A 24,013-nucleotide genomic window follows, 5' to 3' on the forward strand; every position below is an offset into this window, starting at 1 on the left:
CTCTTCCTATTGGATTAGGGAGGGCCCATTCATATGACCTCTGCAGAGACCCTACCTCCAAATACAGGCACATTCTGAAGGACTAGGGTTAGGATTTTAACAGATGAATTTACGGGGGACACAGTTCAGCTCCTAACACTAAGCAATCATTTGGCAGTGTGCTGTGTGGGCGCGGCGTGGTGGTGAGAAATGGCTCAGGTCCCAGGCATGCCTGGGTTGCATCCTGGCCCTGCCATGGGTCCTCATGAAGCTGACTGGTTCCTTTATGATCCTGCCTCCCTTGTTGTGAGACAGGAGAGCATGCGTCTCTCACGGCTGACTGTGTAAGTAAAATGAGACCAAAGGCCTGGCACATGCTGGGGCGAACGACACATGGAAATTAACATCCTTAGATAGAAGTGCAAGACGGGCCTCCAGCAGGGAGCTGAGAGGGCAGCTGGTCTGCCAAATTTCCTTTTTTTTTCTTTTTTTTTTGAGATGCAGTCTCACTCTGTCATCCAGGCTGGAGTGCAATGATGCAATCTCGGCTCACTACAACCTCCGCCTCTCCAGTTCAAGTGATTCTCCTGCCTCAGCCTCCCGAGTAGCTGGGAATACAGGCACGCGCCAACACGCCAAACTAATTTTTTGTATTTTTAATAGAGACAGGGTTTCACTATGTTGGTCAGGCTGGTCTCGAACTCCTGACCTCGTGTTCTGCCTGCCTTGGCCTCCCAAAGTGGTGTGAGCCACGGCGCCCGGCCTAAATTCTTAACCCTCTTTGAGGTGTTTGGTATAGGACCACTCCCTACTGTCCACCCTTAATGTGGCAGCCCCACCCACCTTTCAGCCCCTCCTCTGATCACCCCTAACCCCAACCTCTGCTGAACTACACCCACTACTTGAACCCAACATCCTTCCTCCAGACCTGTACACAGCCTGCTCCCTTATCTGGGATGTTAGTCACCCTCCCCGAGGCCACTTCTCCTGGTCCTGAACCTCTTTAACTCCTACTCACCCTGTAGACTGTGAAAGTGCCAGTGTTTGTTGGGTCACCTCCTCTAAAAAGCCTTTTTTTTTTTTTTGAGACAGAGCCTTACTCTGTTGCCCAAGCTGGAGTGCAGTGGCACAATCTCGGCTCACTGCAACCTCTGCCTCTCGGGTTCAAGTGATCCTCCCACCTCAGCCTCCTGAGTAGCTAGGATTACAGGCATGCATCACCATGCTCAGCTCATATTTTTGTATTTTTAATAGACATGGGGTTTCACCATGTTGTCCAGGCTGATGTCAAACTCCTGACCTCAAGTGATCCACCCATCTCAGCCTCCCAAAGTGCTGGGATTACAGGTGTGAGCCACCGTGCCCGGCCAGGAAGCCTTCTTTGACCACTTCCTTGGTGCTTCCTCAGCCTCCAGGGATTCCCCCATCACCGCCTGGCCTGAGGACATGGGGTTGTCATTGCAGGAGGAGTCCCATGAAGACAGTACATGGCATTCTGGAACGCCTTTGTATTAGTCCATTTTCATACCACGATAAAGACATACCCAAGACTGTAATTTACAAAGGAAAGAGGTTTAATTGACTCACAGTTCTGCATGTCTGGGGAGGCCTTAGGAAACTTACAACCATGGTGGAAGGCGAAAGAGAAGACAGGCACCTTCTTCACAAGGCTGCAGGAAGAAGTGCCAAGTGAAGCGGGAAGAGCCCCTCCCTTATAAAATCATCAGATCTTACGGGTGCGGTGGCTCATGCCTGTAATCCCAGCACTTTGGGAGGCAGAGGCAGGTGGATCACTTGAGGTCAGGAGTTCAAGACCAGCCTGGCCAACATGGTGAAACCTTGTCTCTACTAAAAATACAAAAATTAGCTGGGTGTGGTGGCTCCCTCCTGTAATTCCAGCTACTTGGGAGGCTGAGGCATGAGAACTGCTTGAACCTGGGAGGCGGAGGCTATAGTGAGCTGAGATGCACTCTACTGCACTCCAGCCTGGGCGACAGAGCAGGACTCCATCTCAAAAAAAAAATAAAAAAGTAAAAATAAAAATAAAAAATAAAACAAAATGAAATAATCAGATCTTATGAGAACTCACTATCACGAGAACAGCAGCAGGGATCCACCCCCATGATTCAATTGCCTCCACCTGGTCTCTTCCTAAATCCCTGTGGGTCACAATTCAAGATGAGGTTTGGGTGGGGACACAAATCCTGACCATATCAGCCTTGAATTGGGTGTCGTGCTGTGTGGGAGGCATCTACTGGAGGCTTGGCAGAGCCCGTGGTTCTCCAAATTTTATGTGTGTGGAATAACTTGAAATCTCTAATTTTTTGGCAGCCCACTTAAAAGCATGGAGTTCTTGTTGCATTCATTGCTCTAGTCAAGCCATTGCCCCGGGACCTTCCTAGTGAGGAAAAAAGCCCCTAGTGGAGGAGGGACTCAGAAATGGACCCAGGAGTGACTGGGCATGGTAGCTCACGCCAGTATTCCCAGCACTTTGGGAGGCCAAGGCAGGCGAATTACCTGAGGTTGGGAGTTTGAGACCAGCCTGACCAACACGGTGAAACCCGTCTCTACTACAAAAACACAAAATTATCCAGGCGTAGTGGCACATGCCTGTAATCCCAGCTACTCGGGAGGCTGAGGCAGGAGAAGCACTTGAACCCGGAAGGCGGAGGTTGCAGTGAGCCGAGATCGCGCCATTGCACTCCAGCCTGGGCAACAAGGGTGAAACTCTGTCTCAAAAAAAAAAAAAAAAAAAAGAAAAGAAATGGACCCAGGAGTGGAGGTGTGGAGGTGGGTGGACCACAGCTCCCATGCTGGCAGAGGGCAGTATCTGGAAAGCCACACCGAGTACAGGGACTCTGCCACCTCTCTAAGCCAGTCTCATCTGCTGTAATATGGAGAGAATGGCTATCTCAGCAGTGGCTGTCATATTACACATGGCTCTGACTCAAAACACACAGCATTGCCAGCTGCTAGGCATTGCCCTCTCCATTCATGCACCAACAAAAACGTACTGAGCATCAAAGATGTGCTCAATAACCCAGGGCATAGCAGCAAACGGGGCTGACACTGTCCCTGCCTTCAGGGAGCCCGTAGACTAGTGGGCAGAGGAAAAAAATCGATACATTAACAAAGAAATAAAGGAATACGAAGGGGGATATGTGTCATAAAGGCGGGGGTGGGTGTAGGGCACCAAGGTGCAGGGACTTGGTCAGGATGATAGGCAGCAAAGCCTCTCTGCAGAGGTGGCATCTTGGCTGAGACTTGAAGGACAGGAAGGAGCCTGGTTGAGCAAAGATGCAAGGAAGAGAGGCTGGAGCTTGGGTGTTCTAGGAGCCCTGCAAGGGCTGGGGGGCTGCTGCACGTGTGCAAGGGACGTGAGGCTGAGGTGCAACCTGGAGGGGTGAGCAGAGACCAGGGCAGCTGCTGCTCTCAAAAAGCTGAGAGAGAGAGCGGACGGGGCGTAGCAGCAGCAGCACCACGTGCAAAAACCGATGGAGACTTGTGTTCCGAGGTTGGGCGGCATCAAAGCTGTCTGCGTCCTAACTCAGGGAAAAACAGTCCACGCATGCCAATAATGACCTTTCAAACGTTCGGAGGGCTATTTGTTATCAGGGGAGAGTGACCTGTTGTTCTGCTCATCTGGGATGGAAAAAAGCTGGACTGTCACAGTGGGACATAATGAATGACTTCCTGCTTGGAGCAGATTCCTTGGGGTGTGTGTCAACTTGCCCAGGACCCAGGGATCAAAGGGTGGGGGGGGCCTCCTTGGCCCCTACATCCCCTAATGGAACTTTTCCAAAGACCAGTTTCATTTTTTGCAAACTACAAGCAAATCTGCTGCTCATCAAGTCTCTTGACTCTTACATAAAGACTCAGGAGAGCTGGATGAGGTGGCTCACGCCTATAATTCCAGCACTTTAGGAGGCCGAGGCAGGTGGATCACCTGAGATCAGGAGTTCAAGACCAGCCTGGCCAACATAGTGAAACCCCGTTTCTACTAAAAATACAAAAATTTGCCAGGCTTGGTGGCGCACACCTGTAATCCCAGTTACTCAGGAGGCTGAGGCAGGAGAATTGCTTGAACCTAGGAGGTGGAGGTTGCGGTGAGCTGGGATTGTACCATTGCACTCCAGCCTGGTAGGCAAGAGTGAAACTCCATCTCAAAAAAAAAAAAAAAAAAAGACTCAGGAGAAAAATGATGATAATTTAATGCCAGAAACAACCATGTCTCTCCTAATGGTGGACTGTCTTTGGTCAGGAAACAAGAACAGTATAATCATAATTTGATCATAATTTGAATTTTGCTTTGGTTGCCAAGAAACTCGGGGTCAGGTTGAAGTGCAGTGACTATATATGTCTCTAGGTTTTTGGCACAATGATTCCTCCCTGACTCAACTCTTTCCTGAAACAAAAAACAACAACAAAAAGTTTTCACTAGTCAAACACACCATCCACTTTCCTTCAGTTTCCTTTTAGTCTTTAGCCACATGAATACAGCTTTTACGTGGTCCTCACTGCACACTCACACTCAATTTGGTTTTCTATTTTTTCACAGAATACTAGTTCACAAATACCATATTTCTATTATGTATCCTATTCTGTCTTCTCAGCAATGGCACAGATATCCCACTGAATCATGAAATATTGATAGGGTTGAATCCAGCTGTACATACCATAAATGGGCTATTGTTGAACTCTGTATTTTTCCCTAGATTTTCACTGTTCTGAATAATTCTATTACAAAAATAAACAAGTAAATGTTATGAAGGGAGCCATCCAAAGAGAAATAGAAATGGCTAATAAGCATATGAGAAGGGTTCAACCTCTCTGATGATTAAAAACATACTTTGAAAGAAGATAAGAGTTTCTTTTCCCTGTGGAAATGGCTCAGATTAAACAACAAAGTGACACAATGCTGGCTGGAAGTGGAGAGACTCACAGCTGCTGTGTCTCTCTCTGGATTGTGAATTTGTCAGTTTCTTGGTAAAGCACTTACTCTTCTAGTCCATTCCTGCTGGGAGCCACAGAGGTACAGCTGAACCTGAAGCGCACACGTTTCACGGCAGCACAATTTCTAACGCTGCAAAGTTTAAACAACGAAAATGTCCCCTAATAGGAGAGTGAGTGCTTAAGTAAATGTGTATGCGACTTTTAAACATATCCACTCACTGGATATGTAATGGAGATTTCTAATAAGACAGGGAAATGTTACAATGCTATAATGTTTATTGAAAAACAGAACCCAAGATACAAAGGGAGTCAGATGACCTCCATTCAAATAAAGGCACTGCCAATCTCTAGTTCTGAGACTCCTGGGTCAGAGACAGGGACTTTATTAGTTGCAGTAAAATAATAGCTGCAGTTTCAGCATGGTGTTCACACGAGTTCCCTGTGTCTTCCAAGTCCTAGGGTTGGTGTGGGGTGGGCGAGACCAAGGGCCCATCATGGATGGTGGATGCCTGCACACACAATGGGCTGCATTACACAGGAAAACACTGAGTTTGGGGAATTTACTGCTTTTACGGTAAACTTGTCCAGAGGGAGATGGTACCTCCTCCTTTGAGGGTGCTTGTTGCAAACACAACCCTGAGACATGGGTACAGAGTGACCAGTGCTTTGCATTTGGGGCATACTCAGCAAGAATGTGCAGGAATGCCCGTGCCCATGATGGGGTCTTCTCCCACCACCTGGGTGTGGCTCACCTGGACTGCAAGAATCTCAGGCCTGTGATCTTCCAGTGGGCCTCTGGAAGCTGGATGTGCTGAGAACTAGAGAAGGCGGCCGAGAGTCAGCCTGGGTTTTGGGGTCTGCAGCATGCTTAGAAACATCCTGGTCCGTCTCCTGCATTTTGCAGATAGGGAAACTGAGGCCCAGAAAGGGACTTGCCCAGAGCCAGACAGTGAATGAGGAGGGGGTCAGGACTGGTGCTCCCCTGTTCTGGTCCTGAGGGCACAACACTGTCACCACCAGCACAGCAGCTGACAGTGATTAAATTACAGAGTTTTCTCTGTGGGGCTCATGTGATGAGAGTCAGCATCTCCTTCAATTCTCACGACCGTGCAAAGTCCTAATCCTTGCCCCACGTGACAGATGAGGAAACAAGGTACCAAGAAGTCAAATGCTCAATGCCACAGAGCCAGAGAGTAGCGAGCTTGGATTGGAACCCAGGTGGTCTGGCCTCAGAGCCTGTCCCAGGCTGTCAGGACCCCCAGCTGGTCCTGGGGGATAGGGGTCCATGGTGGTGCCTCCTTTCCTGACACCCAGTGCCTGACTTTCCAAATCACCAGCCACAGGGACAAGAGGATGTGGAGAGGCCATGGAGGACAGGCCTGGGATGAGGACCAGAGTGAGTGCCTGAAAAAGGGGTGCCTTAGCTGGGCGCCATGGCTCACGCCTGTAATCCTAGCACTTTGGGAGGCTGAGGCAGGCGGATCACAAGGTCAGGAGTTCGAGACCAGTTTCACCAACATAGTGAAACCCCATCTCTACTAAAAATACAAAAAATTAGCTGGGTGTGATGGTGTGTGCCTGTAATCCCAGCTACTCCCAACCCTGAGGCAGGACAATTGCGTGAATGCGGCAGGCAGAGGTTGCAGTGAGCCAAGATCATGGCATTGCACTCCAGCCTGGGTGACAGTGTGAGACTCGCCCCCCCCCAAAAAAAAATGGTGGGGGGTGCGCCTCAGAACAGGAGTAAGCTCTTGAAGCTTCGGGAAAGGCTGGGAGAGGACAGGTTTCCATGTCCTCTCTGCTGGCTCCGGCCTCCCTCCCCAGCTGTTGCAGGCTTGGCTCAGCCCTCCTCCTCCCAGCAGTCCCTCTGCCTGCCTAGGGCAGCGTCAGTGCCTAGCTGAATGAAGGAGTCACCTCCTCCTACCGTCCCTGCTTCCTCATCCGCACCCCCTTCTCAGCCACCCACAACACAGCCACTCCCTCCCCATCCCCAGAAAGGACCCCGGTCACATCACCAGCGGCCACCTGCTCCAACCCCATTGGGACTTCTCAGTCCTGGCTTCACTGAGCACTGGGCCACACTGGGCAGTCCCAGCCAGAATCACCTTTTTTTCTGTCACCCAGGCTGGAGTGCAGTGGTATAATCTTGGCTCACTGCAACCTCCGCCTTCAGGGTTCAAGCAACTCTCCTGCCTCAGTCTCCCAAGTAGCTGGGACTACAGGCATGCACCACCATGCCCAGCTAATTTTTGTATTTTTAGTGGAGATGGGGTTTCATCATATTGGCCAGGTTGGTCTCCAACTCCTGACCTCAAGTGATCCACCCACCTCAGCCTCCCATAGTGTTGGGATTATAGGCATGAGCCACCACGCCCTGCCCAGAATCACTTTTTGATTCCTTCTTGAATATTGCCTTCTCCTGGTTTCCTCCTACCTCGCTGCCTGTTTCTACCAGTCTTCTTTCTGGATCCCCCAGGTCCCCTGGTTCCCCCTTCCCCCTCCACCACCTTCTCTTAGTCATCCAGACTCCTTCCAGGGCACCGCATTCTCCGATGGCTTAAACGAATTAAGTTAATACCAAAGTAGTAATAAGTTCCCAACCTGTTCCAACTCAGAAATGCCTCCCTCGGGCCATCTGCTGATGTGCTGTGTTTCCGCACCCCACCCCATCCAAAGTCAAAACGGACCAGGATCTCTGGTGCCTCCAAACCTTTGCAGAGACATCAGGAAAGCTGGCACCACCAAGGAAACCCTTCCCACCTCTGCTTACCTTTCACTGGCCAGTCGCCTGTCATCTGTTCCTGGGGGGCCTCCTTAACCTCAGAGGCGTGAGCATGCTGGTCCCCTTGGTAAGCTTTCCTGGGCTCTCTGCAAACTTCATACTTGTAAGACACCCTGTGGGGAGATGAGTTCTTGTCCTTTTGTTTTCCATTTTAAAATTTAACATGTGGCTGGGCACAGTGACTCTCACCCCCGTAATCTCAGCACTTTAGGAGGACGAGACGGGTGGATCACCTGAGGTCGGGAGTTCAAGACCAGCCTGACCGACGTGGAGAAACCCTGTCTCTACTAAAAATACAAAACTTGCCAGGCGTGGTGGCATATGCCTGTAGTCCCAGCTACTAGGGAGGCTGAGGCAGGAGAATCGCTTGAACCCAGGAGGTGGAGGTTGCGGTGGGCTGAGATTGCACCACTGCACTCCAGCCTGGGCAACAAAAGCAAAACACCATCTCAAAAAAAAAAAAAAAAAAAAAAGAAACAGCATGTATTCAGAAAAGGGCACGTACCATAAATGAACAGCTCAATAAATTCTCACAAACTGAGCCCAACCTTGTAACCAATACCCAGAGTAAGAAAGCTGAACCTAACCAGCCCCCGAAAGCCCAGCACGCTCCCACTCCAGGATCACCACTCTCCTGACCTCTGAACTGTTCTTGCTTTTTTTTTTTTTTTTTTTTTTTTGAGACGGAGTCTCACTCCGCCGCCCAGGCTGGAGTGCAGTGGTGAGATCTCGGCTCACTGCAACCTCCGTCTCCCGAGTTCAAGTGATTCTCCTGCCTCAGCCTCCCGAGTAGCTGGCACTACAGGTGTGCACCACCATGCCTGGCTAATTTATTTTTATTTTTATTTTTAGTAGAGACAGGGTTTCACCATCTTGGCCAGGCTGGTTTCGAACTCCTGAACTCAGGCAATTCGCCCACTTCATCCTCCCAAAGTGCTGGGATTACAGGTGTGAGCCACCGCCACCGGCCTGTTCTTGCCTTTTATGTAAATGGAATCATGCAGCGAGTGTCCCTTTGTGGCTGACTCTATTACTCTGACTTATGTCTGTGAGATTTACCCGTTATGTGAGGTGCGGATCATTCATTCCTGTTCAGTTGGTCGTGCTCCTAAGCCCGAATACTCCGCGATATTCATCTGCCTTGATGACGTTGGGCTTGCCAATTGGAAGAATTATGAATGTGCGGCTATGGGCGTTCTCCTACATGTCTTTCTGTCTTTTGGAGCATATGTTGTATGCGTTTCTGCTGAGCGTAAGGCTGGGAGGGCCGTTGGTGGCTCAAGGGCTCCATCGTGAACTCACAGGAACACCGCTTCGAGCTGCTTAGTGGCGTTCCTATGCGTCTCATCCAGTTCCTCCGCATCTTCACCTGCACCATTTTATTTTTCTTCTTTGGAAAATAAATCTACTTGTGGTTCCAAAGACTAATTCATCCTCAGTAACCCCGGTAGCCATGAATTCCTATACAAGAAGAGGCTCCCGCAGGCCCAGCGCCAAAGCTGCCTCCCCTGCGGCCTCGGTGACTTCCCGGGTCTCTCCCTCGGGCCCTGGTGTCCCGGGTAAGCCCAGCACACGTTGGGATTTTGGTTGGTTGTTGGCCTGGCCCGACTGTCCCTGTCTCTGAGGGCAGAGTCGGGTCCCATCCCGGGACACGCCTGGGGTCAGCCACCGACCTGCAGCCTCCGGGCCGAGGGTGCGGGGTTGGCGGTAAGGCCTGCCCCTGTTCCCCCAGCAGCCGGGCCTCCGACTCCAGGCGCGGGTCCCTGCTCCTCCGCGCGGAGTCGGGCGGGGATAACCTTTGATCCTGAGCCCGCCCCTCGAGAGGGGGTGGGGGGAGGAGGGGATCGGGTTTCAGGGAGCGTTGGGGGATAGGACTGGGGGCATCCGGCCCAAAGGCGCCCCCTCTGTGCCCCCTCCGGGAAAGTCTGGGGTCCAGGCCCTCGCCCCCAGCCGTGGGCGCGCGCCCCTAGCAGCCGGGGTGCGGGGAGTGAGGTCCCGGAGGGCCGCGGCAGGGGGCGCCGGGGAGGGAGGACCAGGCAACCCGCGGCCCCGCCTCCGCCGCGCCCTCCTCCCGGGCGGGATAATTGAACGGCGCGGCCCTGGCCCAGCGTTGGCTGCCGAGGCTCGGCCGGAGCGTGGAGCCCGCGCCGCTGCCCCAGGACCGCGCCCGCGCCTTTGTCCGCCGCCGCCCGCCGCCCGTCGCCCGCCGCCCGCCGCCCATGGAGCGCGCCGCGCCGTCGCGCCGGGTCCCGCTTCCGCTGCTGCTGCTCGGCGGCCTTGCGCTGCTGGCGGCCGGAGGTAGGGGCGTCCCGGGTCCGCTGCCCCCGCTTAGGGTCCCGACCCCCTCGGCCTCGCGCTCCCTGCGAGTTTCGGAACCACGGGGACTCGGAGTCCGTGTGCTGCCCTGCGCGGCGCCCCCGGACTGTCACCGCCGAGGCCCCGGCGACGCCCCCCCTCCCCCACGGCCAGCTCGGGTCCTCATCTCCTCCCCGGCCTGGGGACTTGTTTCAAAACCGGATTCCCCCACCTCTCAAACACACTCTCCTACCCCAGTCCTAGCAAGTCCAGCCGGCTCCGGGGGCCCTACCCCGGGCCCTGGGGGTTCAGGGGCGCTGGCTGGGCTGGGGGACGCTGGCTGGGGGTTACCGAGCCCAGGGCGCCTTGCACTTGGCGCTGGTAAGCGCCCTCGGCTATCTTTCCTCACCGCTTCCCGCCTCCACCCCCAGGTAGCGGCTGTTGTACCCAGCTTGCGGATGTGAAAATTGAGCCTGGAGGTTGGGAAGCAAGTTATTTCCCCAGCAGACACTAGCGGTCCTGGGATAGGGGCTGGAGAGGAAGAAATGAGAAAGCCAGGGAGCAGCCTGGAGGTTTTTGGGGCCGTAGCTGGGAGGATGGAGGGGATGCGGACCTGGCCACCTCCTCCCTGTCTCCCTCCTGGGACAGAGGGCCCAAGGCAGTGGTTCTGCCGGGCTCGGTGCTCAGCGGGGACTGGGGACTGGTCACTTCCACCAATGGCAAGGGGGATGGAGTTTTCCAATAGCAGATCTGATCGATGGCCCAGACCTTAGGCCCCAACTCTGGGACTGACAGCTCCGGGACAATGCCCACCGGCCTGCGCTTTTCTCCCCCCTAACCCTCAAGGCCTGGTCCCTGGGGGGACCAGCACGAGGTCCTCTGATCAGAGCAGCTGCTGGGCGGCAGAGCTATGACCTGTGACCTCTCTGCTGACCCATGGCTTCTCAGAGCCACTAGCCAGGCCCAGCACTCCTGGCGTCTTTGTTTTTCCAGTGGCCCAGGTCCAGGGGAGTGCCCTAGACCACCCTCGGAATCCGAGTCTTCATCCCTGGTTTAGTTGAGTTCCTTTTAACCTCTGGTGACCGCCTTTGTTAGTCAAAAGGTCACTTGTCCCAACTAATGCTCACTGGGGGCTTCCAGGAAGGGGGTTGAAGAGGGCTGCAGGGGGAGGCCAGGAGCTGAGCTCTACAGAGTTTTCTTGACTGGCTTGCTGCAGCAGAGCCCTGTGGAGCTCTGACTGTTCAGGCGGTGCTGGGCACGGCCTGGGCACCTCCTGGGGTTGGAGATGGTGTGGGGAGGCGCAGATCTCAGTGTTGGCACCAGGAGCCTTCGCAGCCCCTGGGGGCTCCCTGGAGGCTGTTTAGAAGAGATGGAGCTTGATGTAAGCGGAGCGCGGGAAGAGGGCACTGCAGCAAGCAGCAGGCGGCTGGGTGGCTGCCAGCTGGAGGGAAAACCCAGAGGGGCCCTGGGTGGTGGGTGGGTGGGACATCCGAGACTCCTGTTAGAAAAGGAAAGAGCCTCAGAGACCCCGATTGTATAGATGAGGAACCTGAGGGCCTGAGAGAAGGTGTGGTAAAACTCTCCCCGGCCTGGGAGTCTCTGCATTCCCTCTCACTGTTCTTTTCTGTCTACGGTTTGCGAACAATTTCTCCCTGCGTGTGTGTGAGTGAATGAACACCCCAGGACTTGGGGGCCCGGAGTGGCTCACTGCGCCGCTGACCCTTCTCCACAGAGAAGTTTGTAAGTGGAAGGGTTTAAAAAAGCCTCCTAATTGCACACTTCGATAAAAGCAGCTGGATGTTCTGTGGGCCTTTTGTTTCTTTTGGGGAGAAGTCTCTTTGAGTTTCAACAGGTTTAATTTGGTACAGTTTGGGAAGGGGCTTTTAAAGACTGCCTGGCCCCTATCTGCAGCTGTGAGGCCCCCGAAGCCCTGTATGTAAGGCCACAAGTGGCACCGCCCCTGCTCTCAGAGCTGTGGGGCCGCAGATGGTGAGCCTGTTAGCTGATCTGCAGAAAGTCCTTTGGCGACGGCCACTTAAATGGAGAAGGGCGCTGATCTTTCTTGCCAAACGGCCGAGAGGAGCCGCCTGTCTGTCCTATGTCTGTCCGTCCTGTTGGGCTTTACTGAGAGCTGGGTGGGAGGGAGTGGAGAGGAGGAGGTGTTAGGAAAAGACAATTGTGTTTTCTCCAAGGCTTTCTTGGCCTCTGGCTGCAGCTGGGCAGCGTTTCCGACTGATTAACAAAGTTGGGAGGGAGAACAAAGGCCAGGGAGGACTTGGCTTGAAAACATGTGGTCTGTGCCGCCACTCCTGGAAGTTTCCCAGTCAGGAGGTGGGGGCCAGGGCACTGAATGCATGAAGATGAGACTCTGTGCCATGGGGGTCAGGGCTGGGGCCTCTCCTGCAGCACCCACAGCTCTGGCTCACACCCCGCTCCTGGCCCTGCTGAGGGCCCCCCAACTCAGGGCTGCATTTGCCACCCCTGTTAGGTGTGTGGGGCAGGAGTAGGGGCATGCAGCTGACTCATCTTCAGGTCCTGGAGGGCTGCACGGGCCTTGTGAGACTAGAAATCAGTTTGCATCAGAAAAAGCCATGAGATGGTTTGGTGGTTTTTTCATTTATAAAATGAAGGGAACAAAAACCTACTTAGGTTGTCTTGAGGATTAAGAGAGAGAACATAGGATAGTGTCTACCATGGCAGCTATATTATTAGTATTATTATTATTTTATTTTATTTTTGAGATGGAGTTTCGCCCTTGTTGCCCAGGCTGAAGTGCAATGGCGTGATCTCGACTCACTGCAACCTCCGCCTCCCGAGTTCAAGCGATTTTCCTGCCTCAGCCTCCCCAGCAGCTGGGATTGCAGGCGCCCACCACGCCCAGCTAATTTTTGTATTTTTAGTAGAGATGGGGTTTTTCACCATCTTGGCCAGGCTAGTCTCAAACTCCTGACCTCAGGTGATCCTCCTGCCTCGGCCTCCCAAAGTGCTGGGATTACAGGTGTGAGCCACCGCGCCGGCTGGCAGCTCTATTATTAATATTAGCTATTACTCCTGTTGTCCCCTTCCCTAGGAAGTGTTGGCGCCAGGAGCCTTCGCAGCCCCTGGGGGCTCCCTGGAGGCTCGTTGGAGGAGATGGGGCTTGATGTGAGGGGAGCGCGGGAAGAGCGCGATTCTGCCAACACCCCAGAATCGTTTTCCGCAAGATGCCTCTGAACGTTCTACTACTACTGAATTTTCCAGCCAGGCGCTGAGAAGAAGGCCCCATGGGGCTATAGGACTGGTAGTTGTCAGTGCCAAACCCATGTCAGGAAAGGTGGTGTTCTTAGCCATTCATTCACTAAGGGACAGCTCAGTGCCAGACACTGCTCTATGACTTGTGGATGTGGCAGTAAGGACAGAGACCTGGTTTTTCCCCCCCATGCAACTAGGAGATCCAGAAAAATGAACTGAGCCCTACTGGCAGAGTCAGGGAAGACTTCCTGGAGGAAGCGGCATGCAAACTGGGAACCTAAGGAGGAAAAGGCAGTGGCTAAGTCTGTGGGTAGGGCTGGGAGGATGGGGTAAAGGGTGTTCCTAGCAGGGGAAATGGCAGGGCCAAATACCTGGAAGGAAGAGAAAACACGAGACTTCCAGGGAAAACCCCTCCTTCTACCCCCTTCCGTCTCCTTCCAGTTCCACTCCCTCCTCACCACGGGGGGAGACTGTGCTGTCTAGAGACTTCTCCAGCAGCTTCCCCGACCTGGTGAGACTTTAAGGCCGGGCTCTGAGCACTGGGCACCTGGGCAGGGCCGGCTTCCAGGTGAAGTTTATTAGAACAGTTCTAAGAGGGCATATGGTTATTTTGCCAGCATATTTTATACAACAAGATTTTCCTTTTGCAGAATAGCAAATCATAACAATTTGATGAATGAATCCTTTCGTAGGCCCCATATGGTTCCAGTTTCCTTGTGATGAAATCACATGTGGCCCCATAACTAAACAGGGTGGGAGGGGGGAACCACTGTGTCAACTTCCCTGGGATCGGAGACCCCCTCAGGCTGGAGGGGAGCTCAGGGCTGGCTAAGTCATCTGCCACAGGTCACCCAGCGAGGAGCGGGGCTGGGGCTGGGCCTAGAGCTGGGCTGGGCCCCACCTCCTTTAACCCCACAGTGGGCCTAACTAGAGGCTGGGGTGGGAGGGAGCGGGGCGCCTGTCGCCATAGCTTCCTACGTTATTTGCGGGTTACTACACTGTGCGGAGCCAACATTAGAAGGGGGTTAGGAAGCTGTGTGTTGGTCCCAATTCTGAAAGTGTCTGGAGAGAACTTGATGACACCCACAAACTCTCTGCCTCTGTTTCCTTCATTATAAGATGTGAGTGTCCTCTGGGTAATTATTATAGGTGAAATGCTTTACATTTAGTAACGAATGTCATCTTCTCAGCAGCCCTACGAAATAGGTGATCCAGTGTTGTTTTGAACCTATTTTTATTTTTTTATTATTATTTTTGAGATGGGGTCTCACTCTGCCGGCCAGGCTGGAGGGCAATGGTGCGATCTCGGCTCACTGCAACCTCCACCTCTTGGATTCAAACCATTCTCCTGCCTCAGTCTCCTGAGTAGCTGGGACTACAGGCATGCACCACCACACCTGGCTAATTTTTGTATTTTTAGTAGAGATGGAGTTTCACCATGTTGGCCAGACTGGTCTCGAACTCCTGACCTCAAGTGATCCACCCGTCTCGGTCTCCCAAAGTGTTGGGATCACAGGCGTGAGCCACCGCGCCTGGCCCTGTTTTTCCTTTTGGATCCTGTTACCCACTGGAGTGAAAAGGTCCTGTGCATTTTGCTACCTAGGTATGAAGCCTGGCTTCTTGTTTTGGCCTAGAACTCCTCTGTGGACCTGCACAGTGCCATTTCTGAGAGTCACTGATGCGTATGGTAGGTTGAGGATGGAAATCCAACACCTGTGCACCCAGCGTGGTCTCCCCACAGCACGGGGACTCGAGCACCTTCCTGCCCCACCCCTGCTCCAGTTCACCTGTGTTACCTAGCTATACCCTCACCCTAGCCCTGCAAAGGAGGTGCTGTCATTGTCCCCCTCATCAATGAGGGGACATGGAGGCCCAGAGAGTCCAGGTAGCAGGCCTGTGGGTGCACAGCTGCTAAGTGACAGCAGCAGGACTCGAGCTTGGGCAGCTTGGCCGTGACGTCATACCCCTCACCAGCACACCGGACAGCCTCACGTATCTTTTTTTTTTTTTTTTTTTTTTTTTTTGTTGAGACGGAGTCTCGCACTGTCACAAGCGTGATCTTGGCTCACTGCAACCTCTGCCTCCCAGGTTCAAGCAATCCTCCTGCCTCAGCCTCCCAAGTAGCTGGGATTACAGGCACCCGCCACCACACCCGGCTAATTTTCGGCTAATTTTTTTGTATTTTTAGTAGAGACGTGGTTTCACTATGTTGGCCAGGGTGGTCTCTAACTCCTGACCTCGTGATCTGCTCACCTTGGCCTCCCTAAGTGCTGGGATTACAGGTGTGAGCCACCGCACCCAGCCAGCCTCACGCACCTTTAGAAGACTTGAATCTTTTAAGTCTAGTTCAGGGGGAGATGCCTGTTTCCTTTGGAGTGTGATGGTGGGGTGTGTATGAGCTTTGGAGTCAGAGCTGGATCTGAAGCCTGCCTCTGCAGAGGCTGCATGGCCTCGGGCAACTTGGTGATTCTCTCTTTGCCCCCGTTTCATAGAAGAGCTAGGATCATGTGAGATCATTTGTGCATTCATTCATTCATGGACATTTATTGAATGACTGCTCAGGGCAGGCATGGGGGCAGGAGGCAGAATGAGACAGTGTCTGGCTCAGTCTCGTGGCACTAAGTACAGAGTTAATTATTTGTGCTAAGTGCTGGGAAGCTCAGGGTACAAAGAGACCATGCAAGAAAGAAAACATATTTGTCCCATGTGCATGTGTGTGTATGTGCATATGTGTGTGCATTGGCGGTAGTTAGGGAGGACTTCCTGGAGGAAGGGACCTTTGAGCTGGTGTGGCATGAACAAGCTGGCCTGAGGAGAGCAAACGTGCTAGGACCCTCCAGCCTGTGAAGCTCCAGGTTCCAAATGCCAGGTGCAGGGGATGCATGACAGGTGGCCAGAGGGGTGAGAAGAACACCGGGGGAGATGCATCCTGGAAGCCCAGGAGGCCCTTGGAGCAGGGTGGGATGTTGCAGAAGGATGAGGATGCCCCTCTGTGCACTGGGCTGATGTAGGAAGTTGCTGCCTGGGCCAGAGCTGCCTGGAGGGAGCTGTGGGGAGAATGCTTCTCGCCTTCCCAGAGAGGTACCTTCTGCTCCTTCTCTCTTGCTGCCTCCTCTCTGCTGGTTCACCATCCAAGACCCCCGTCATCTCCGTGACAGATGCTGGGAACAGGCTCAGCAGTGGACACAGGCAGGTCTTATGTTGGGGATGGGGCCAGGAGCCCTAAGAGCAGGCTCCAGTTTGCCCTGCTTGCTCCTGCAGAGGCCAGGTGGTCTTGAAGAGGGGACATGAGTCTGTCCTCATCCTGGACCTGTAAGGGATGCAGGGACATAGGCCAATCTAGCTGGACCCCTGCTGGCTTCCCAGACAACATAGTGAAACTCCGTCTCTACTGAAAATACAAAAAATTAGCCGGGCGTGGTGGTGGGCGCCTGTAATCCCAGCTACTCGGGAGGGGCAGGGCGCAGGTGGGGGTTGGGTGGAGTCGCCCAGTCCTGTTTGGTTGGAACTTTCCATCAGGGTCTCTGTGGTTGACATCTCGTTGCGTTTTAGGCTTTTCGGTTCCTTGGTTCTGGGCACCATGGGGGCCACTCCGGCTCTTTGCTGTAACTTTAGACAACGCTATGGGGCAGGTGGGGCGGGGGCATGATCCTTTTGCGTGGTGAGTCCAGGAGGCACACTGGACGAAGCCTCAAGCTCCCATTCACTTTTCAAAACTCCTGATGCCCTCAGCTGCCTCTGAGTTTTTGAGCTTGAGCAGAGGAAATCAAGGAAATTGAGGCTGGCTTCTGATCACATGCCTTTACTTCATCCCCAGCTATTCACGGAGCTTTGCCAACTTAAAATATCCTCATTTGCCCGATGAGGATATTAAAATAAAAAACAGACACCCAATCAACCACCGTCTCATATCGTCACCACTTCACAGAGGTAGGGGACATTTTAATGCCCTAGATTTTGGAAGGACACGGTCTCACAATAAAAGACAGTATTGTAGATGGAATCGGGCCGGCTTTGTAGAGGTCCCTGGGTCCTGCTTTGCTTTCACCCTATTTTGTTGCAACCCAGTGGAAATTTTGCCAGAGCAATGTACATGGGGTGGGATTCGGGAAGCCTGCTCTTAACTGCAGGCCAAATCCTCCCTTCAGTTTATAAATGAAAAAACTGAGGCCCGGACTTGCTCCAGGTGGGAAAACTCTCAACCATGAGATCAGAAGCAAACTCCAGGCCTCCGGGTTCCCAGCCCCCAGTCTCCCCTCTGTGACTGTCTACTTGATCAGCAACCTGGGAATTAAGATCCTCATGGCTCACAGGCTGCCGGGAATGGGATCAGGCGTTGCCCAAAGCTTCTTCGATGTTTCCAGCTAGCAGGCTGACATTCTGGAAGCTTCCACCCAAGGAGTGGTACAGAATCTCTCTGAGCATCTGTAGTCTTAGAAAGAGCACGTGGCCATATCCTTCCCAGGTGTCCAGGGCATGGTCCCCACAGGCCGTGTGACCTGTGTTTCTCTGCATGCCTTGGAACATGGGGCATGCCGCTGATCTACACCATAATCTTTATGGAGGTTTAACTCACCTGGAAAAAATTTAGTTTTAGCAGCTGTCCCAGGCAACAAACGGTATCTGAGGCCTGTGAACTGAGCCAGCTCTATCCATCTGCACCAGTTACTCCGGCAGGCATGTCTCTCTCCTGAAGAGAGGTGGTGGACGTGGTGGCGTGTTGGCCATCGGGCACCATGTCAGCCTTGGGGAGTGTGTGGTTCCTTTGAAAAAGAATGTTCTCCCAATCCTGGTGTGATAACTTTTCCCTTTGTTTAATTTTGAAGCTTCTGTTTTTTCCTGTGGTCAGTGTGCTGATGTAAGCACTTTTCCTGGATTATCTTATCAATCTTCCCCCTTTTTTTTTTTTTTGAGATGGAGTTTCGCTCTGGTTGCCCAGGCTGGAGTGCAATGGCACGATCTCAGCTCACTGCAACCTCTGCCTCCTGGGTTCAAGTGATTCTCCTGCCTCAACCTCCCGAGTAGCTGGGATTACAGGCATACGTCACACGCCTGGTTAATTTTGTATTTTCAGTAGAGACGGGGTTTCTCCATGTTGGTCAGGCTGGTCTCAAACTCCCAACCTCAGGTGATCCACCTGCCTTGGCCTCTCAAAGTGCTGGGATTACAGGCATGAGCCACCATGCCTGGCTTTTTTTTTTTTTTTTTTTTTTTTTAGACAGTCTCACTCTGTCACCCAGGATGGAGTACAGTGGCGTGATCTTGGCTCACTGTAACCTCTGCCTCCCGGGTTCAAGTGATTCTCTCACCTCAGCCTCCTGAGTAGCGGGGATTTCAGGCACCCGCCACCATGCCCAGCTAATTTTTGTATTTTTAGTGGAGACGGGGTTTCACCATGTTGGCCAGGCTGGTCTCGAACTCCTGGCCTGAAGTGATGTCTGCCCACTTCAGCCTCCCAAAGTGCTGGGATTACCCACGTGAGCCACTGCTCCCGGCCTCTTCCCCCATTTTTACAGATGAAGGAAGTGAGGCTCTCTGAGTCTTAGTAAGGGAGGGAGCCGGATTCAAGGCTGAGGAGTTTTAACCCGCAGTGTTGCCTTCCCTGGGAACATTCGAGTTGAAGGTTAACAAGATTTTGCGAGAGTTTGCTCTTGGGTTGTATCGAATATTATGCTTTGAATCTAACTCATTTGGTCAGATGCAGTGGTGAGATTGAGACTGGTTGATTGAAACTCCTCTGAAACAACAGGAAATGGTCTGGGAGAGAAGATTCCAGGTCCCCTGAGGCCCTGCTTCTCTCTTGATCCCCCACAGCCCAGTGACGGGGTGTCGAGTTACCAGCGAGTGCCTGTTCTGCTTGGGTGGGTGTCCAGTGTGGGACTGGTCAGAGGTAATTTTTGGATCTCAGAGCTGCTCACAGCTGTTGGTGGTCTGGGATGGAAGAAGCAGGCGTGGCTTCGGTTGGCCCACGTGATCCTCCTGACTCACAGTGTTCCAGGGCTGCTCAGCTGTCCTAGGGTTTGTGTACAAATGGCCTTGATTTGACACCCTTCTGAAGGTGGGGGTTCTGACTGATCAGGCAGTTGGTTGGATGCTGTCGACCCCCGCAGAACTCTTGGTACCCATGAGGCGTGGAGTTGGCGTGGGGAATCTGTTAGCCCCAGTCCCCTTTTTGTCCCCACCCCAGCCTGGCCGAGGGTCCTGGGCAGGCACTGAGAAGGCATCACATGGGGTAGGACTCAATGAGCAGGCGGGTAGGAGAGTGAGGTGGGAGGTGCCTCTGTGGGCCTCAGATGGTCCCCAGCCTGTGTGATGGGGCAGTGAAGCTCAGGACGCCCGGTGTTTGGATATCCACAGGTGACCCGATCCCCAGGCAAAGGGGCAACTGGAAATGCCTGCAGGGATGCAGGAGGCACAGCCAGGGTGGGGCTGGACCCCAGGCCCTTCCCCACCCCCATCGCCCCACCCTCACAGGACACACGGGGGAGCTGTGATCCTCAGGGTGTTCTTTTGTTTTTAGTTTTTTTGTTTGTTTTGAGACAGGGTCTTCCCCTGTCCCCCAGGCTGGAGTGCAGTGGTGCAGTCATGGCCCACTGCAACCTTGAAATCCTGGGCTGAAGCGATCCTCCCACCTCTGCCTTCCAAAGTGCTGGGATCATAGGCTTGAGCCACCATGCCTGGCCTTTTTGTTGTTGTTCTTTTAAAGTTGTTAAATCATCTTTATTTTGGTTGCAAAGTTGCAATCTATTTTTTACTGAACATTTTAAGTCTCATTTGAAGTTTCATAGCTTGCCATGTAAACCATTGCATACACTGTCAAACTGCTGTACAGAACATTCTGAAATACAATCTACTAAATTAATTCGCTTGACACTGTTCAGATTACTGCATGAAAACAACATTGATTGAAGAAGGCAAGTAAGTCAACGGGGAAAACATCGATTGCTTTCCTAATGCAGGATGTTATAAGATGACCAACAAACACTAAATTATTTTGCTTAATAAATGTACTTTTTATTGTGGTAAAATATGCATCACATAGGATTTGCCATTTTAACCATTTCCTTTTTTTTTTTTTTTTTTTTGAGATGTAGTCTCACTCTGTCGCCCAGGCTGGAATGCAGTGGCATAATCCCTGCTCACTGCAACCTTTACCTCCCAGGTTCTAGTGATTCTCCTGCCTCTCAGCCTCCTGAGTAGCTGGGATTGCAAGCTCACCCCACCAAACCCGGCTAATTGTAGCTGGGATTACAGGCGTGAGCCACTGCGCCCGGCCCATTTTAACCATTTTTAAGTGTACGGTCCAATGGTATTAAATATAGTCACATTATTGTACAATCATCACCACCCTCCATCTCCAGAACTTTTCATATTCCCAAACGGTTAAATACTTAACTCCCTGTCCTCTCTCCCGCAGCCTGCGGCACCCATCCTTTTACTTCCTGTCTCTGACGAATTCCCTACAAATTTAACTCCTCTAGGGACCTCATAGGTACTCTTGTCCTGGGCCACCGTACCTGCCTTACTGGCCTTTCTTGATTTTCGTAACCAGAGTAAAGCTTGTTTATTTTATTTTATTTTGAGACGGAGTCTTGCTCTGTCACCCAGGCTGGAGTGCAGTGGCGTGATCTTGGCTCACTGCAACTTCTGCCTCCCAGGTTCAAGTGATTCTTCTGCCTCAGCCTCCTAAGTAGCTGGGATTACAGGCGTGCGCCACCACGCCTGGTAATTTTTGTATTTTTAGTAGAGACGGGGTTTCACCATGTTGGTCAGGCTGGTCTTGAACTCCTGACCTCATGATCCTCCCGCCTCGACCTGCTGGGATTACAGGCGTGAGCCACCGCACCTGGCCAAGCTTGTTTATTTAAAATGGGACAGAGACAACTTTTTTTTGTTTGTAGTCGGAATGTGTCTTGGAAAGGATATGTCTGAGGGGTGGGAGCGGAGTTGGTTTTGTGCTTCAGGGAACTTGTTCCTGCCCTGTCCCAAGGTAAGCTTGTAAAGAGGTTGGTGCCCTTGTTTTGGAACCCACGTTAATGACACACCTTTTCTTGTGTGGGCTACACACATCTTTAACTTGCTGCAGATAGTACTTTTGTTGGCATATGGAGCCATGATGCCAGGCCCCTCTTCTCCCTGAAGCTCAGTTTTCCTCTAATGGGTGGGAGGTAACCAGTGCTGAGTCCACCAGGGAAATCGAGGCACATCTCCAAGGCTAAGAAACTGGCAGTTCTGTAGCCTCAGCCACTCCCCTACCCCTAGCTCATCCCTGGCTTTTGCTGAAATTCTAACCAGCCCCGTATTTTGTGTTGGTGGGCTCCAGCCCCTAGGGATTTTCCTGGGGGTCACTGCCTCCACCCGCTGGGACGATGGAGGAGGAGGACGCTTGTTTGTGGGGCAGAGGATCTTGCCCCAGCAGCCTTTGCATGTCAAGAGTGGTCTTGCAGATGGGGCCCCTTGTCCTGGCTCTGTTTAACTGGTGCTTACTGAACCATGACGTTTGTGCTGGGCATGGGCAGGTGCGACATGGACAGTGAGAGGAGGAAGACACCATCCCTGGCCCCGAAGGAGGTTTTAATTCAGGAGCAGCAAGAAAGAACAGTGTTGGAGGCTGCCAGGACTGAGCCTGATGCCAGAACCCAGGGCCCAGGAGCTGTGGGTGAGAGCAGTGGGCAGGAGGGCGTGGGGGCCTCCAGTGTCCACTGAGCCCTGTGAGGAGCTGGTCGCACACTGGTTTGCTGTGGGTGCAGCACAGCCTGGGTGGGAACAGGGACACCTTAACACGTATGTTCATGTCACTGGTGACTTGATGCTTTTCACCTTCCTCTGTTCTTAATTCCATTTGGAGCCCAGGCTGGAGGATAGCAGAAAGAATGGAAGGGGTTGAGGAGTGAGAGCCGGTGAATGAGAGGGGCCTTGTCTGTAGGCCCTTGTTGGTCAGGGCCTGGCAATAGATTGGTGAGTGTTACAGTGAGGATGATCGTCCACTTCTTGGGTCCCCTCCCCATGCCTCTGCCTTGTTACCATCCAAGCTGGCCATGGTCCCTGCTCGGCTCTTCGTGGACTCTCTGACGGGGCTGTGCAGGAGCTCTCCCTTGGCTAATGATGGGATGAGCTCAGCTCCCTTCGGGAACAACCCCCAGACAGCTCTGCTCTGCAGAGTTCAGCTCTGGGGCTGCTCAGAACATGGGAGCTGCCTTCTGAATTTCTGGAAGACCGAAGGACTTCACATTTGATTGTCCTGCTGAGAGTGAGGTTCACAGTACCCAGACTCCCCAGCAGGAAGCATTTCCAAACCGTTTCTGCAGCTCTGGGTGCAAAATTCCCAGGGCCATGGGAGCCTGCCCTTCCCTGTGTTTTCCTTTCTCAGAGTCTGAAGGAGGCTCTGGGGCCGCAGCTCACCTGCGGGGGATTCCGCACGCCAGCACCCCGCTGTGTCTCCCCATTTCTTATGAGCAGTGATAAGTCAATCCCCTTCGATGGTTTAATTCTCCAGCCACTGTTTACAGAGAACTTTCTGTGTGCTTGGAACTTTCTAAAGTGCATCCCTCTTCTCAGTAACCCTGGGAAGATAGTGCAAGCCCCGTTTTCCCACTGGGGAAGCTGTGGTTCAGAGAGGCGACGCTGCCTGCCCAGGGTTAAGAGAGCAAGAAAGTGCTGGAGCTGGGATTGGAACCAAAGGCTGTTTGGCTCCAAAGCTTACGCTGTTTCTACTCAGCTCTGTAGCTGCCACATGCTGGCATGGATGCCGGGGGTATACAAGGACAGGAGACAGAGCCTGCCCCCAAGACATTTGTGGCTATGAGGGTAAGGCAGGCAGGCAGGGTTCTGGAGGGTGGGGAGACATGCGCCAGGCACGAGGTGATATGGGAACAGAGGGCTCGGGTGAGCCATGCAGGGTAGGCAGGCAGGCGGCCAGGAGAGGGTGACAGGGAATGGGAGGCGGGCTAGGATAGGAGATGGGCTGCGGAAGACACGAGGGTGAAACTGCAGGTGGGGGCTGAGTGGGCCTGGCCAGAGAAGGGGTGAGGGGAGTGTGGGGACAGACATGGGAACCGGGCTTGGCCGCACAGGGGAGAGCAGCCTCGCTGTCAGCCCACATGGCTGGATCACATCGTGTTCATCCAGGAGTGCACCATGGCCTGTCTCGTCTGTAACAGATAAGGTCCTTGGCTTAGTGAGTGCTTTTGCTTTTCTTAGTGAATTAGAGCAAGAATGAATGAATGAATGAATGGGAACATTCAAGGTTATCCCCATGATAACGTGGCTGTCACTCCTGATGACTTTTCCTTTGGTGCTGGGAGGCAACTCCAGACAACTTGACGTTAGCTCTGGCTCCTGGTGAATCTCACATTCACCGAACAGCATCGTTGGAGAGGGGACACCTGAGGTGGGAGAGGGGCTGAGTGGTCAGGCTGCTGGAAACTGTTGGGCTTTGCTGTGGGACGAACCTTCATCCTTACCCACGCCACTGCAGGACTCCTCCTGCCAGCCTGGGGGAGCCGGGCGAGAGTCAGAAGGGTGGGTCTACCTTGCACTGCAGAAAGCAGCTCTGAGTTTCCTGGAAGCCCTGGGGAAAAGGGAAAGCCCAGAAGTTGTCACTGGGGGACATGGTTCTAGGTGAGACCCCCTCCTCCTGGCCTTGTGGAATGGCCTGGCTGAGCCCTAGCTCATTCGTGCACTGACCTTATCCATTCTGGAATGTTTCTGCAAGTTTCTCCTCCTCCCCTGCTGAGAACGGGATGGAGCATCTGAAGGCCGCATAGTCTAGAA

General features: G+C 53.0%; 1 protein-coding gene and 1 long non-coding RNA gene across 5 annotated transcripts in view; one reads left to right on the plus strand and one right to left on the minus strand.

The window, feature by feature from the left end:
- Positions 1-4,832: 4,832 nt before the first annotated feature.
- LOC134761213 (uncharacterized) lies at positions 4,833-9,872 on the minus strand. The gene is made up of 3 exons (XR_010139538.1): positions 8,774-9,872; positions 5,685-7,827; positions 4,833-5,441 (listed from the first exon to the last, which is right to left on the minus strand). It is a non-coding gene; the product is annotated as an uncharacterized LOC134761213 (long non-coding RNA).
- FBLN1 (fibulin 1) overlaps positions 9,754-24,013 on the plus strand; it is a 99,864-nt gene continuing 85,604 nt past the window's right edge. For 2 of the 4 annotated variants that reach the window (XM_054543802.2, XM_063723103.1), the window contains exon 1: positions 9,797-10,012. In XM_054543802.2, coding sequence (XP_054399777.1) covers positions 9,934-10,012 — 79 coding nt within the window. In that variant the 5' untranslated portion in view covers positions 9,797-9,933. Of the gene's footprint in view, positions 10,013-24,013 lie in introns of all 4 variants that reach the window. The other 2 variants (XM_024239652.3, XM_024239650.3) reach the window with 2 other exon arrangements.

Source organism: Pongo abelii, chromosome 23 (genome assembly GCF_028885655.2).
Source record: "Pongo abelii isolate AG06213 chromosome 23, NHGRI_mPonAbe1-v2.0_pri, whole genome shotgun sequence".
Classification (NCBI taxonomy): Eukaryota; Metazoa; Chordata; class Mammalia; order Primates; family Hominidae; genus Pongo; species Pongo abelii.